Source organism: Panthera uncia (assembly GCF_023721935.1).
Source record: "Panthera uncia isolate 11264 chromosome C1 unlocalized genomic scaffold, Puncia_PCG_1.0 HiC_scaffold_3, whole genome shotgun sequence".
Classification (NCBI taxonomy): domain Eukaryota; kingdom Metazoa; phylum Chordata; class Mammalia; order Carnivora; family Felidae; genus Panthera; species Panthera uncia.
The window spans coordinates 1,170,394-1,186,899 of NW_026057584.1; the positions used below are offsets into that span (position 1 = coordinate 1,170,394).

Sequence of the window (16,506 nt, forward strand, 5' to 3'; positions counted from 1 at the left end):
GGGGGGGGGGTCTCCCCGCAAGGAGGGGCTGGCCCTTTCCCCCATGCCTTTCCTTTCGGGTCTCCAGGCCACCAGGCCAGGGCAGCTTGGGGGCGGGGACCCAGTCAGGGACTCAGGTGCTGACCTCTTTCAAGCCTAAAATGTTGCTGTTGGGCCGTTCAGCTGAGGGGCCAAGAACAGCCACTTGGCGAACGAGACAGGCCCTGCCCTCAGAGGAGGCTGACTTTGAGACCCCCTCAGCTGGGCAGTGTGCTCGGCATTCGTGCCCAGGACGTGGGCATGGGAGAGGCAGCCCGGGTCCCGTGGTCCTGTAGTCTGGGACGTCCACTGCGGTCAGTGCACGGGGGGCTCGCCCTTCCGAGGCGTGCCTCTAGTCCCCCTCTCTGGGACCCTGCCCATCGGTGGAGGGCCAGAAAGGTGGACCCCAGCTCAGAAGACATGGTGGTGGCAGGGAAGGGGGGAGGTGGGTCCCAGGACAGCCCTGTCCCCGAGTCCAGGCGAACACAGGAGCCCCTCAGTCAGTCCGGCCCTTGGTTTCCCGAACTTTCAAATAGGCAGGTGGCATTCGGGGATGCCCACGGTCCCTGCCAGCCTAAACACGCGAGCACCCACAGACATGCCCGGAACGGGGCCACGGGGCTCAGCCTACACCCCTCCCTAGACGGAGGCCCCCCTGCAGAGACACTCAGGCAGCACAGACATTCATCGGACTCAGCTTGGCCTGGATCTGCTCTCCTGGACCCTCCTCTCCAGCACTACCCGGTGGGCACTTGGAGGAGGAGGGGTCCCCTGGGCCCCAGGCTAGGAAGCAGTGCCCGAGCTTTCCTTGTCCATGAACAAGGATGCTGCCTGCTCACCTGGGGCCCGAGGCCCGCCTGGCTTCCCGGCCTGTATGCTCCCCCTCGCCTCTGCCTTGGCCCCAGGGTGGTCTAGGCCCCCACGGGGGGGGGGGGGGGCCGGGGGGAGTGGAGCCGGCTTCGTGTCCCAGGGAGGCACAGGTGCCTGTGCTGGTGCCCCCGCACTGGAGCCCCACCCCCGCCCACCCAGATTCTGTAGGCCGCTGCCCCAGGGCGCTAGTGGGCTGGGGCCCTCTGAGGCCTGGCCTCCTGCTCTTGGTGAAGGAGCCTCACTGGTGCCTCCTCCCCTTGCCCCTGCCGTCCTTCTGCATTACCCCCCACCACCCTCCCGTCCTCCTGCACTGACAGGTATCACCCTGGGTGGCCCATTTGGCCGTGCCCTCGGGGCGGATCCAGCGTTGCTGTGGCGGCCTGGCTAGGAAGGCCCTGCAGAGGCTGTGGGTGACAGGATACAGCCCAGGAGCCCCTCCACCTGCCAGGGGCTTTTCTCACGTCACCCCACAACTGGTTTTCCTCGGCAGGCATTTCTCCTCTCCTTCCGTCCTCAGTGGGTTTTAATTTCCACGTTCCTTGCCAAGGGGGCAAAACGACCCTTAACGAGCTCGCTGAAGTGCCCGCCCGCTGGCTGGCTGGCTATCCCCAGTCCAGGCAGAGACTCAGCCAGCACAGAGGGGGAAGGCTCCCGAGCAGCCTCTCTGAGTTGGGGGGTCAGCTCCCAGGGTCTGGGGGGGGGGGCAGTCCCTGGTTCCCTGACGAGAGTGGGATGGGCGGGGCAGCTCGGTGGGAACGGGAGGAAGGAGGGCACCACCCCGTGGGCCCCCCCACGCCTCCCAGCTGTGCCCACGGAAGCACCGGCCAGCCCGTGACAGAGCAGGGCGGGGGCTCCAGGGAGAGTGGCTCTTGGACAAGACTTTTCTGGGTGCCGGGAGCCCCTCTGGGTGGCGGTGCTCAGAGTGACCCTGTCTGGTGGTGGGGGGGGAGGGGGTGGAAGGCAGCCGGCTCCTAACCGCAGCCCCCTTTCCTGCTGACTGTGCCCCTGGGACAGGACTGCGTGTCCCTGCCTCCCCAAGGCCCCGCTGGCTCTGCATCTGCCCCCGCTGGGCAGCCTTCTCAGTGCCCGCTGCTGCTTGAGCAGGTGCAGAGTCAGTGACGCTGAGACAGTGGCTCCTGCTCCGACACCAGTTCTGGGCCGGGCACTGCAGCCGGTGTTCTGTCCACACGCTCGGTCCCTGACTCGCTGAGTCATTCACTCAGCACCAGGGGAGCATCTCACCCTTTGACCTGGGGGCTGGGACACACCAGGGACAAGCGTGAAAAAGGGTCTCCTAGAATAAAAACGAAGGTGACAGGAGCTGGAAGGACACAGGCAGGAGGCAGAAGGGACAAGGTGCTGGCCTGGCCTTGCCCTGGACCACGCTGGCTCCCTGCAGTCTGTGGGGTGCGAGAAACGCCCCGTGGGTCTCTGGGCTGCTCCCTGCCTGCCTCTGCTCAGTGCCCGTCCCTGGGGTCCTGACCCCGCTGCAGACAGCCCTCCCCTGAGCTCGCCGTGGTCCTTTCACCTAGCTCTGGCCACCTCCCCCTGCGAGGGCAGGGGTCATCCCCACCTTGCCTACACTGGTGGGACTGCACTGCATTTCATAATAGGCTGAGCCTCCCCCACTGGAGACAGCAGTGGGGGCCCAGCTTCACACATGGGGTGGGGACACAGGGTCCCCAGGGTCGCTGCCTGCCCTGTTCCCTGGACACGGGCTCCTGATGGAGTCTGGAGCCCCAGGTGGCCCCAGCTCGTTGCCTGAGGCAGCCTCAGTGTACCTGTGGGCGGCTACCCACGGGGGGGTCTCTCCTGTCCCTCGTCCCTCAGGGATGCCTTTCTCCTGGCTCAGCTGGAGACTCTCTGTGGTGTCCTTTCCAGCGAGGGTCTGCCTCAGGCACAGTGCTGGCCTTTCCCAGTTTGGTTTCTCCTTTGGACGCACGTCTCTAATGAGCCAGCCCCAAGAGGCTGCATTTCCTGCAGTTCCGTTTTGCCAAGTGGATCTCAAGTGCACAGGCAGGCAAAGCTGGATGTACATGGGGCTGGGCGGGGCACAGGGCTGGGTCCTGCCCGCCTCTGCTGCTGGCTCACCTGCGGCCCCAGGCCCTCCTCTCTGGGCCCTTTCTGGCCAGGCCCGCTGCTGGCGAGTAGGGACTGGCTCTTGGAAGCCCCCACCCCCCAGCCGGCTTTGGTTCACTGGAACTTTCCTTGCCATTAAGACAGTGCCCCCTCCCAGCAGGAGACCTGGACATTTCCTGGAGGGTAGACAGGGCTGTGTCCCTGGGACCAGGAAGGAAGGGGGTGCATCTGAGGGTCTGCCTGAGCCTGCTGGGCAATGCAGGTGGCCAGGCTGGGTACCCAGTGTCTGGCTTGGGCACACAGGGCTCACCTCGGCTTGCTTTTGTTGGCTCTGGGCCTCCTGCCGCACCTGTCCCAGCTCCTGCATGGCTCTGAAGAGTTCTTCCCTGAGCAGCCTCCTCTCTTCTTCTTTCAGTGACAGGGCCTGGCAGGATTTGGTGGGGGGGGGGCATGCTTGTGAGGGTCAGGGGGCCTCCACAAGGGGAGGCTGCAGCAGAATGCTGGGTGCTAAAGCCTCTGCCAGGATGTGTTGTGTTCTTGATTCCACATCCCTGCTCAGGGAGGGGCATCGCTCCAGAGGCAGCCCTTGTCCCGAGTCGGGTCAGTGGGGCCTTTTTACTCTGTCTGCATTGGTCCAGCTTCCATGCCCGTGCTCAGTTCTCTACACACTGGCTGGATGATCAGGTGGGTGGATGGTCAGACACAGAGATGGATGGTGGATATGGATGGACAGCTGAGTGTGTGGATAGAGGGAAGGATGTTTAAGTGAATGGATGGACAGATGGTCAAGTGAGTGGTTGCATAGATGGATGGTCATATGAATGCATGAATGGTTGAGTGCGTGGATCATTGATGGATGCTTAAGGAAATTGATGGATAGATGTATGGTTAGGTGTGTGAATGGAAAATCGGGTATGTGGATAGATGGCCATGTATGTGGGAGGAGAGCTAAGTGTATACATAGAAGGATGGATATTCAAATAAATGGATTGATGATGACAAATGGAAGGACAGTCAAGTGCATGGATGGATAGATGGATGGATGGATGGATTGGTGAATGGATGGATGGATTGGTGAATGGATGGATGGATTGGTGAATGGATGGATGATGGATTGGTGGATGGATGGATGGATGGATTGGTGGATGGATGGATGGATGGATGGATGGGTGAATGGATGGATGGATTCGTGGATGGATGGATTGGTGGATGGATTGGTGGATGGATGGATTGGTGAATGGATGGATTGGTGGATGAATGGATGGATAAATGGATTGGTGGATGGATGGATGGATGAATGGATAAGTAGGTGGGTGGATGTCTGTCGACTGGGACCGCTGTGAAGACTGAAGCTTCAATAGCAGTGATCTGGAAAGGTCAGCCCTCTTTGTGGGTCAGAGAAAGCATGGTGAGGTGGAATGTGAGGGTTCCCCACTGCCTGAAAGTCCCCCATCACCTCTTGCATCTCATTTTCCAACTGGAGGAGACTCTCATCCCGCTCATGCTTTAGGCTCTGAATTTCCTCCTTCAGAGCCTCCCTCTTGGCCGCATTCTTTGCTACCAGCTTCTTCTCCTGTTCCAACCGGTGAGCTGCCACTTCCTTCTCCTCTGTCAGAGACAGACTCAGGGACTCCTGGGCCAATGCAAAGGAACAGGCTATGAAGACTGCATAAGTCGGGACATGTGAGGCCAGCAGGTACCTGTAGTCCTGAGTGAAACCCGGTTCATGGGACGTCAGGACAGGACAGGACCCCAGGAATGGCCACTCCAGTCAGCTAAACACCCTTTGTCTCACACAATGACATTAAAGCAAGAGCTGGGTCTCGCCACCTGCCGTCCCTATGTAGTGGCCCATCTACCTCTCCCAGCCCCCACATTCAGAAGATGTGTAACATGTTAAACAAGACCTCGCAGGGGCCTGTGGCCAGTGGGACAGCTTAGCGGGAGGAGGGAGCTCCTTCCGGCTACCGGGCCTCAGACTGCAGCCAGGCCAGCCAACCCGAGGTCTGGCCTCTTCTGTGGGGGAGAAGACCCCCCCTGCACAATGCTCCAGGCCCTGGACCGCCCACGTGAACTATTCGACTCCTCTGGGTGCGGCCCCGGTATGGCTGGGGCACCTCTCGCCTGGCTGGTCTCCTAAGCTTCCCTCCCCCATGTGTCTGCTGGCTTCTGGGACATGGCAGTCTCCTGGGAAGTGACCACACAGCAGCGGCCCAACGGAAGCAGACCTTCTCCCTCTGGAGCCGAGCCAGGTCCTCGTGGTGGGCCAGCGCCTGGCTCTCCAGGGCCAGCTGCAAGTCCCGCTCCTGCTGTGCCACCTGCCGCTGAAGCCTCCCCACGTCCCACTGCAGCTTTGTCTCCTGGACCTCCCAGGCACTTCTCAGCTGCTGCATTTCCACTGTGAAAGTGACAGAGGCATCAGGGACCGGCCACAGGGCCCCCACAGCATGGAACCCCTGTGGCCCTCACAGACTCCCTGTGGAGTGATGGCCCCATGGGGTGACAGCCACCTGCTTTGAGGAGGCTGCCAGAGCCAGTGGGACAATGAATGCACTCCGTGCCCCACTGCAGTGTATGTCCTAATTGTCACCTTGTATTGGCCGGGCCCACACAAGGCAGGGGCGCTGGGCAGGGAGCACGGGGCCTGGGAAGGGAGCACGGGAGCTGGGTAGGGAGCCACCATGCTGACCCCGTGGCCGCAGCCCAGTTCTGCACCTGGGCCCGGCACTGAGAGCAGGCTGTGCAGGTGGCCGGCCCTCCTAGACAACAGTGGCATGACCCGATCAGCCACGTGAGCTCCAGGCCTGTGTTCGTGTCCCTTCAGGGGACTGGGGAGTGTGAGCAGCACATCTGGGGACTGAGCTCCACTGAGGGGAGAGAGGAGCAGAGAGAGCCTGCCCGAGGAGCACCTTGCAGGGCCTGCCGAGCGAGCCGCATGCTCCGGGCCTGTCCCTCCAGCTGCTCCCGCTGTGCCTGGAGCTGCATCACCAGCTGCTGGGTCTCAAAGAGGCTTCTCTCCAGAGAGTCCCTCTCAGCCCTGCAGAGTCATCAGACAGTGGAGCAGGTCACCCAGGCGGTCCTGCTGATGAGGGACGGTGCAGAGTCCTTTAGCTAGATAACGGAACAGTGCCCACCGAGGCTGGGCTCATCAATCAGAAGATAAACAGAATGAACATCTCATTCCTTTTTTTTAACTCTTTTTTTTTTAGGTAGGGTCCACGCTGAATGTGGGCTTAACCTCACGACCCTTGGATCAAGAGTCGTGGGATCTACCAAGAGCCAGCCAGGCATGGCCCATCATTCATTTGAAATCTCTAAAACCAAATTAGGCCCTGCACAAAATAATCTTTCAGGTGGATTAAAAAGCTAAATGAAAAACAAAACAAAACAAAGCACAACAACAAATAAACAACTCAGAACTATAAAAACCATAGAAAAAATAGAGAAAGGTATTTTATAAAGTTTGTAAGCAAAACACAAAACCGAGAAGACAAAAATAAAGAGGCCAGCATATCTGAATACACTTAAAGGGGTTGGGGGCTTATGCAGAAAGATTTCACAAACCAACTTAAAAACAAGGGACAAAGAGTTAATATCCATCATATGCAAAGAGCTCCTACGAATCAATGACAGAAGGTCAGCTGATCCTACAGAAAAATGAGAAAAATGACTGTTATTCACAAAGAAAACGCAAAGGGGGAATGAACATATAAAGTTTGCTCACCCTACTGGTACTCAAGGAGATTCAAATGACAACCATGTGGTGTCATTGACCAAGCACCAGATTGACACAACTTTAAACAATGTTTATATTCAATGTTGGCAAGGGTGCGAGGACCATTTTCTTTGTGGAGGGGAGGCTAGGAAACTTCAAGATTTAAAGCGTGCCTATCTTGGAGCCAGCGATTCCACTCCCAAGTGTCGGTTCTTTAGAAATACACATGAACCAACTACACACGTACAAGGATGCTCACTGCAGCCTTATATCGCGCACTAACTGGATGTGGCTTCCGTGCTAAGTGGCAGAATGTTCTAGAAATGCTAAGTGGTAGAATGTTCTAGAAATGACGGTGCATCTAGTGAGTTGTTATCGAGGACGAGGAAACTCTCTTCTCTGATCTCTGAGAAGCAACGTGTCAGAGCGGAAGGGCACGCCCAGCGTCCACCGCGTACGAAAGCTGCCGCGGTGTCTCTGTGCACGCAGACACAAATGTGCAGAAAATACCTGCAACTCAGAGCAGCGTTCATTCCCGGGGAGGGGGGTGAAGTGGCTTGAAGGAGTTGTCAGAAGACAACCAATCAGCCCACCGGTCGTCGACCAGCCAGCGAGCACGTTGTAACCGATACTGTGCTTGGCCCCACGCGAGGTGTTTTACGGTGAAAATATCTGCCAACCAAACAGCACACGTGCACACACCACAGACACACAAAAATATGCACATGAGCACACAAACGGCAGACACACATCCCCACACAAATCGATGGGTCGGGGAGGGCCGCGGGCCCCGGGGGACCCTGCTCACCGCTGCCACCTTGGTGGGGGGGTTGGGCGTGTCGACACCGTCCAGGGCTCGCTCTTGCCTGCAGAGCCCAGAAACTTCACTCCTCCGATGTCCCCAGTGCCCCCTTCCAGTCCCCATCTTAGTAAGCACCTCACGTTCCCTGCTCCCCGCTTCTGTGTGAACAGAAGGCAGCGGGGGCTGCCTCGGATGCCCTCCCCAGCACCTCGAACCCACCTCCTCCCAGACAGCAGCCTGGTCCCCTCTGGGAGAAGCGGTCTCTGCCGCTCAGACACCAGAATCTTCTTTCACCCCAAAGCCTGGGAATCTAAGGGTGTGTCCGGTCTCTCCTTCCTTGGGAGCCCAAGAGCACCTCAGCCTCCTGGAGCAGAGGCCCGGCGTGACCAGCGAGGGCGCAGGCAGGATGCAGGCAGACACCCTCCATCCACCTCTCCGGGTGCCGAGCGAGCCAGCAACCCCTCAACTGGGCATGCGCCCCTAGCGCTGCAGCCTGGTCAGGGCCTGGGTGTGGGGGCTGGAGGAGCTTGAAACCCGGGGTCCTCTGTCATCAGCCCGCCACGGAGAGGCAAAGAGCTGCCGCAGGACTTCTCGCACCTGGTGGTTATCCTCATTACCCGGGAGCTCATTAAAACCGCAGTGGCCAGACCCTCCGGCCCATGGAGCCAGCCAGACAAACACCTACCGTGGGAGCTAGGCGGCACCCTGTGCCAGCATATGTGATTTCAGGACAAGCCCCCAGCAGCCTTGTCACCGGAAGCTCAGACCGGTCACTGTAAAGTGCTGTTTAATGAGCAGGTGACTGTCTGGGGCCACAGGGCTGCCCAGTGATCAGGGCAGAGCCTACAGGGAGGACCCTGGGCTGCCACGGCCTCTGCCCAGCCTCTGTCCGTGATCTGGGCAGCAAATACTGACAGGTGACAGGGGCCCTCCAACCCCTGCTTGTCTGAGCACCCGTGGGGCCTGGAAGGGGGCGACAGGCAGGGACCCTCTGCTCCTGCTGACCCGGAGCAGGCCTTTGTTAGGTTTTCTGTTCCTGTTTCTGTGCGAACTTTCATTTGCAAAAGAGGTTTGTCTGTGAGGATGTTCAAGGACCTGGGACTCAAGGGTTCTGGTGACCCCCAGGTTCTGGAGTTCCAGGAGGAAACCTTTTCTACAAAAATACTTAGATGTTCTCAAGAGAGCCCACAAGTTTGGTGACAGAAAGCAACCAGCTTTTGGATTGCTGCAGAGGCCATGGGACCAGCTCAGCTTACCAGGTGACAGCCTGAAGGGCACCCCCGTTCTTACCTACAAGTGCCTATTTCACGTCTTCTGGAAGTGGCCCCTGCTGATTTTTGAAGCTCGCTCTGGCCCTGCCCTCAGCCTCATGGTTCCCTGGGGTTGACACCGTGCCTGGCTTCAGGGATGGGCGTGTGACCCCAGCCTGCCAGTCTGAGCCTTACGACTCCCAGGACTGGTTCAGGGATATCAAATGGCTCAATATGGCCAATGGCAGCAGCTTTTGGGTTTCTGGGGGGAGGAGGACACTGTGTCTGCTGGAGGAGGGAGCCTGGGGTGGCCACTGACCATTTGCCACCTCGCACCCCGACTCTGCCTGAGAACAAAGTCTCCTGAGTTAAGTAGCACTGAGCAGGGAGAGGCAGGATTCTGACAGCACTGTGGGAGCACCTGGATCCAGCCTTGCCTGAAGCCATGTGTATCCTGAACTTAGACTCCTTGAGCAGGACACCCCATGCCTTCCTTCTGCTGGTCTGGACTGGGTTTCTGGCACTTGCTATCTGGCCAGTGTGGCCACCTCTCTCAGGAGGGCCATCCTGGGACTCTCACTGGATTCAATTCTTCTAGTTGCTCGTCTCAGCCAGGCTCTGTGTCTGCCCTTCATTCACAGCCTCTCTCCCATGTAGACATAACATTGCCCTGCCCTACAGTCGCCGAGTGAGTGCCTGTCCCCTGCCGCACTGCGGGCTCTTCGAGGGCGAGGCCGTGTGGACAGAACCTGCTGGTAGGGCCCCAGGTACCTGAGCTCGGCCGCCTCCTCAGCTGTGAGCCGGACCTGCCTCTCCAGGGCCTCCTGCTTGGCCAGCAGCTGGGCCCGCTCCTCAGACAGAGCCTCCTTCTCCTGCAGGGTCCTCTGCAGCGTGTCCCGCTGGGCCTCCCGGTCCTGCAGGCTCTGGGCGAGCTGCTCCTCCAGGGCCTGCTTCTTGCACGTGACCTAGAGGAGGGGGAAGGGACAGTCCAGCAGGGAGTGGGAGGGTGAGGGGGGCCCTCTCAGGGAAAAGAAGCGATTTCGTGCAGAATGGCAAGGAGGGAAGGGTGGGGAGGAGGGTGGGCATAAGACGAATTGGACCTCAGAAGTACGTGTGTGTTCACAGCAGAGGGGCCCTGGTGCCTGTAGCCACGATGGAGGCGTCCCTGAACTGAGCACTCCCAGGGAGGAGCCAGCTGCCAATCTAAATGGCAACCCGGGTCAGCCCACAAAGGTCCAGGGGGCAGGAAACATCACACAGTGATGGCCATAGAAAGTGGCAGGGGACCTGGTTGCTGCAGACCGACACTTCCATCAAGAGCATCACAGGAACCTGGATGGAACATAACACAGGAATCTGCACAGAGCTTCCGAGAGCTGCCGAGGCAGCTGGGACCTTAGAGGAAGGGACACAGAGGAACGAGGTACCTCTTCTCTGCTCAGAATTTGATTTAAAAGTTTTGGCTGAGAAGTTGAGAAGCCAAGGAGAGCTTCTGACAGCACTCTGGCCTTAGGGGAACAAAAAACTCAAGCTCAGAGCCATCCTAGCAGAGGGGCCCGAACAAACACTGCAGCTCTGAGTTGTATTCGCTGCAGGACTTCACCCTGGTAGTGGTGGTGAATCGGAAGTAGACCATCTCTCATAAAGTCTGAAGCTCGGTTTGAAGCCCTTCAACCAGGGACTATGGTGGTCATCTACCTTCACTTCTTGCCAGGACCAGAGCAAGAAGAACAGTGTCATCAAGATCCTGAAGTTATTTCTACAGGTTTTTTTACCTAAGATATTTAGCATTTAATCAACATTACCAGGCATATCAGGAGATAAGATGATATGGCAGGAAAAAAAAGTAATAATATAAACACGGATGCCTCCCTGACCCCTTGGGTACCCAGATATTGGAGTTGTCAGACACAGAGTTTAAAATAGCTGTGACTAAGTGTTCAAGATGATGGATGGCAAGATGCAGAACTTCACAACAGAACTAGAAACTAAATATAAACAATATAATTTAAAAATACAATAAGCAAAATTAATAAATGTATGAGTTCAATGCCAGCTTAGATGGAAAAGAGAACTAATAATCTGGAAGCTAGACAAAAGAATGTGTTCAGACTGAATCATGAAGAGAAAAAAGGAGGAAGAACACAGAAGAGAGTGTAATAGACTTATGGGACAAAGTAAAAAGGTCCAACATATGTACAATTAGAGTCACAGAAAGAAAGGAGAGAGAATATTTGAACAGACACTGCACAAGAATTTCCCAAATCTAATAAACTACATCAAGCCACAGATTTAAAATGAGCCACAATCCTCCAATAGGATAAGTACAAAGAAAACAGCACATAGAGTATACTAAAGTTTCTGAATACCAAAGATGAAGAAATAGATCTGTTACAATCAGGGGAAAACACACATTGCCTTAAAATGAGCAACAATAAGACTGACATTTGACTTCTAAACAGCAACAATGAAAGTCAGAAGATGGTGGATGAATTCATCAAAATGCTGAAGGAAATAATGGCCATCCTAGTATTCCATGGCCGGTAAAAATATTCTTCAAACATAAAGACCAGAACTTCCTGCTTCTGTAATGATGAGGGAGGTTGTTAAAGACCCACCCTCCCACCTGGAACAGATAGAAAATCTATACGATGTATGTCTAATATAACTGAGGGCATAAGAGATGCCAAGTAGCCAAGAGCCAAGGAGACATGTATCCAGCTGAGCCCAGTGCTTCATCACATATCTTCCTTGAGGTATTCTCCAGATCCCAAGTCGTGCAAGGCCCAGAACCTTAGCAGCCATGCATAAAGCCTTGGCTAAAAGTCTGGGAACTTGGCTTATGGTTTCAATGGGCTTATAAGATCAGGAAGACCTAACGTGTCATTCAAAGCTACCAAAGCAGCTGGGGTTTGAGAGGAGAAAACAGAAAACATCAGAAAGGAGGGGAGACTCAGATTCTATATTGGTTTTTTTATTGCTTTTTTTTTTTTTTTAAATAACTCCCAAGAAGTACAGGGTCAAGGGACCATGAATGTGAATGAGAAATGGTAGGTGAGAGTCTGAGAAGTCAGGTAGAACTTTGGGCAGTCTTACAGAACTGAGAAACAAAATCTGCAGTTAGGGCTCACCAAAATATGGAGGCCCTGGTCAACACCCCACACTTCCAGCTAGGAGACAGGAGAGCTATGTTATATTCCGGGGTGCACGGGAAATAGATTGCTCCTCACAAAAGACTGAACCCCAGTTACAAACCAGCTTGATCCAGGACTGGATAAAACTGATCTGCCCCTGCTTTGATTTCCCAAGATCAAAACAAATTCCCTCTGGAAAAAGTTGGTATCATTCAGAGCCTCAAGTTATCCCTACAAAAACATAAAGTCTTATTCAATATATTCTATTATGGATATCAGCAGGCAAGACAAATGACTGAAAGCCAAGAGATGAAAGATAATAGAAAGAGAGCCATTAGGGGATCTAGATGATGGAGTTATCAGAAAAAGACTTGAAAAAGATTACACTTAATATACCTATGCAGATAAAGAATTTTGCCAGATAACTGGAGTGTGTGTGTGTGTGTGTGTGTGTGTGTATGTTTGTGTGTGTGTGTGACTGTTTAAAGCAAAAATTTTAATAATATATGGTAGGGTTTATAATAGCACATGTAGAAACAAAATACATAGCGTGAAGAGCACAAAGGATGAGAGGGGTGAACGTAATACATTGCTGGAAGGGTCTTAAATTGTTTTTGAAGTAGTAAAATATTATTTAAATATGAACAATGCATATCATAATTTTAGAGTGATTACTAAAATAATAAGGAAAAGAACTATAGCTTAGAAACATCAACAGACAACACAAAATGCAATTCTACATAAATACGTAACTAACTCAAAAAAGGCCAGAAGGGAGGAAAATAAAATGTTTTTTTTTTTTAATGAGACAAATAGAAAACAAATACCAAGAAAACAAATACAAAGATGTTTCAACCCAACATATCAATGGTTACACTAAATGTAAATGGTACAATCACTCTACTAATTGGTAGAGACTGTCAGAGTAACAATAAAAGCAAGACCCAATAATATGCTTTTTATAAGAAACACACTTTAAATACACAGAAACAGACAAATTGAAAGTAAACGTATGGAAACATATACAATGAAAACACTTAGCACGACAAAACTGGTATGGCTAAATCAATATCACAAAAAGTAGGTATCTAGAAAAAGAGATGAGGGAATGTTTTATAACAATGAAAAGTTAACGCATCATGAAGACATGAACTACTTAATGTGTATCCACCTAATAATAGGAATTCAAAACATGAGGCAAAAATGGACAGGACTAAAGGCTGAAAGAGACAATCCTACAATCATAGATGGAGATTTTTTTTTTTAACAGTATCTTTTTTTTTTTTTTTAATTTTTTTTTTCAACGTTTTTTATTTATTTTTGAGACAGAGAGAGACAAAGCATGAACGGGGGAGGGGCAGAGAGAGAGGGAGACACAGAATTGGAAACAGGCTCCAGGCTCCGAGCCATCAGCCCAGAACCTGACGCGGGGCTCGAACTCACGGACCGTGAGATCGTGACCTGACTGAAGTCGGACGCTTAACCGACTGCGCCACCCAGGCGCCCCATCATAGATGGAGATTTTAATGCCCTTCCAGCACTAATGATTAGAACAAGGGGACAAAACAACCAGCCAAGTAAAACATATAAGACAAACAAACCCCAAAACAGTGAGGACATGGAAGTTTTAAAGAATACTTGACCTAATTGATATTCACGGACTCTCCATCCACCAGTGGCATGGTGCACACCCTTCTCACATGAGCATGGGATGCTCAACAAGATACGATGGGCCATAAAACGTGCCTCAGTACCTTTAGATCTATTCAGATAACATGGAGTATGTTTTCTGACCACAATGGAATTATGTTAGAAATGGGTAACAAGTAGGTATTTCCAAACACAGGAAAATCCCTGTGTTTGGGAGTTAGGCAATGTACATCAATAAGCCACAGGCCAAAAGAGAAGTCACACGGGGAATGAGAAGATAGCTTGAACCGCACGGTAGTGAAGGTACAGAGAGCAGAGGAATGCTACATTTGTTTCAGAACTTGAATTCCTTATCAAAACTTTTCTCACAAGGGAAATGTCAGACTGAAATGACTTCACTAGCAAATTCTACTAACATTTAGGGAAGAAACAACACCAATGTCAAAACACATTCAAGAGGTAAATAAATTTCCCAACTTCTTTTATGAGTCCCTGGTTCCAAAACTGAGAAAAACACTATGAGAAAAGAAAATCACAGATGAATAGCTCTCGTGAATATCAATGCAAAAATCCTTCACAAAATGTTATTAAACTGAATCCAAAAATATATAAAAAGGCTATTAACTTATGGCCAAGTAGGCTTTATCTCAGGTATGCAAGGTTGTTGTGACATTAAAAACATGAGCCCCTATAATCCACCACATTAACAGAATGAGGAGAACAATGATATTATCACTTTATAAAATAAAAGCAGTTAAAGGAATTCAAGATTCAGGGCATCTTGGTGGCTCAGTCAGTTGGGCGTCCAACTTCAGCTCGGGTCATGATCTCATGGTTCGTGGGCTTGAGCCCCACGTCGGGCTCTGTGCTGACAGCTCAGAGTCTGGAGTCTGCTTTGGATTCGCTCTCTCTCTCAAAAATGAATAAGTATTTTTTAAAAGATGTTAAAAAAATTCAAAACTCATCTAAGATTAAAAAAACAATCCTGTCATCACACTAGAAATGAAAGGGAACATCCTTAGTGTATTAAGGGGGATCCGTGAAAAGCCTACAGAGAACATCATCCAAGACGGTGAAAGACTGAATTCCTTCACCATGACTGGGATTGGTGAAAACATGGCCACTCTCACCGTTTCTTTTCAACTTTGTGCTGTGGCTCTTTAGTCAGTGCATCAAGAGAAAAAGAAATAAAAGTCACCAAGATCAGAAAGAAAGTAAAACTATTCTTTTTTTGGCTATCCACAAATGCCATGATTATGAGCATGTAAAAGCCTGGCACTCATGAGTGACTTTGTCAAGGTCGCATGACTTAAAGTTCCTAGATGAGACTGTATCCCATACACTAGTAATGAACACCAGGAAAATAAAATTAAAACAAGGCAATTCACAATATCAAGCTCAAGAATTAATGTAATCAAATGTGTGCAAGACCCCTACACTGAGCACAAAACACAGCTGAGGGAACTAAGTAAAGAAAGAGAGATATTCCACGTTTTCTTGGATGGACACCTCAATGTCGTGAAGGTGTCCAGTCTTCTAAAACTGACCTATGGAGTCAACACAATCCCAATCAAGGACCTAGGAGGGTTTTGCGGGGGACAAAAATTCACAAGCTGATTCTGAAATGTATGGATATGTAAGAAAAAATAGAGCAGTGAAAACCATTTGAAAAGGAAGAATAAGACTGGGGGAGTCACACTACTTAATTTCAAGACTTACCGAAAAGCTACAGTAACCAAGACAGTGTGGTTTTGGGGAAAGAAGGAACAGATTGATTTGTACCGATCGACAAGCTGATCTGTGCACATACACACATATATATGATCGATTTACTTTCAACAAGTCACGTAATTACTCAGGTAATTCAAGGGAGAAAGGACAGTCTGTAAAAACTGGTGCTGGAACAATTGGATATTCATCTGAAAAATAACAGACTTCAATGCCTACTTCACACGACGTACCTGCGGTCCTCACACTTTTGTATGCATCAGAATCACCTGGAGGGTTTCTGAAAATCCAGATTTCTGCCACCCATCCTGGAGTTTCTGATTCGGTTGGGGTTTTTTAAATTTTTTTTTAATGTTTATTTATTTTTGAGAGAGAGAGACAGAGCTTGAGGAGGGAAGAGGCAGAGAGAAAAGGAAACAGAATCTGAAGCAGGCTCCAGGCTCTGAGCGGTCAGCACAGAGCCTGATGTGGGGCCTGAACTCACAAACTGTGAGATCGTGACCTGAGCTGAAGTTGGACGCTTAACTGACTGATTCAGTAGGTTCTGAGTGGGGAATTTTAAGAATCTGCATTTCTATCTAGTTCCCGGGTGATGCTGATGCCGCTGGTCTAGGGAACACACTTTTAGAGTCACTGCCATACGGAAAAATCAACATGAAGTGATCACAGACCTACATGTAAGAACCAGGTGAAAACACTGGAGGGTCTTTTCTTCTCCTTGTCCTACACAGAAATGTCCCAGCAGCACCTAGAAAATACTAGCCATACATTTTTTTAAAACTTGGCAAGTTGGATTTCGCCAAAGTTAAAATTTTCTGTCCATCAAAAACAGCACTAAGAAAATGCATAGGCAAGTCATGAACTTGAGCAAACTCTTCTAAGTACATCCATCTGACAGAGTACGCGTGTTCAGGATATATGAAGACTTCCTATACGTCCGGAGCCAAAACACACACAAACACACACACACACACACACACACACTAAAAAATGGGCAAAAGACTCGAACAGACACTTGACAAAATAAGGTATACGAATTTCCAATAAGCATATGCAAATGTGCTCAACATCATTTGTTATCCAGGAAATGAGAATTAAAACCACAACGGTACCTAGCTTCACACACACAGAACAGCTAAAAAGCAAAAACTGATGATGCCAAACGTTGACAAGTCTGAGGAGCACCTGGAACCCCCTCGTCCCCCCCACACTGTGCTGCTGGCAGTAGAATAAAGTAATACAATCGCTTTGGAAGTTGTT

General features: G+C 51.5%; 1 protein-coding gene across 1 annotated transcript in view; it reads right to left on the reverse strand.

Annotated features, from left to right (window-relative positions):
- The window catches only part of LOC125910910 (ciliary rootlet coiled-coil protein 2-like), a 61,326-nt gene that overhangs the window by 14,871 nt on the left and 29,949 nt on the right, over positions 1 to 16,506 (reverse strand). The window contains 5 exon segments of the mRNA XM_049614451.1: positions 3,278 to 3,391; positions 4,424 to 4,600; positions 5,196 to 5,365; positions 5,877 to 6,004; positions 9,506 to 9,699. Coding sequence (XP_049470408.1) covers positions 3,278 to 3,391; positions 4,424 to 4,600; positions 5,196 to 5,365; positions 5,877 to 6,004; positions 9,506 to 9,699 — 783 coding nt within the window.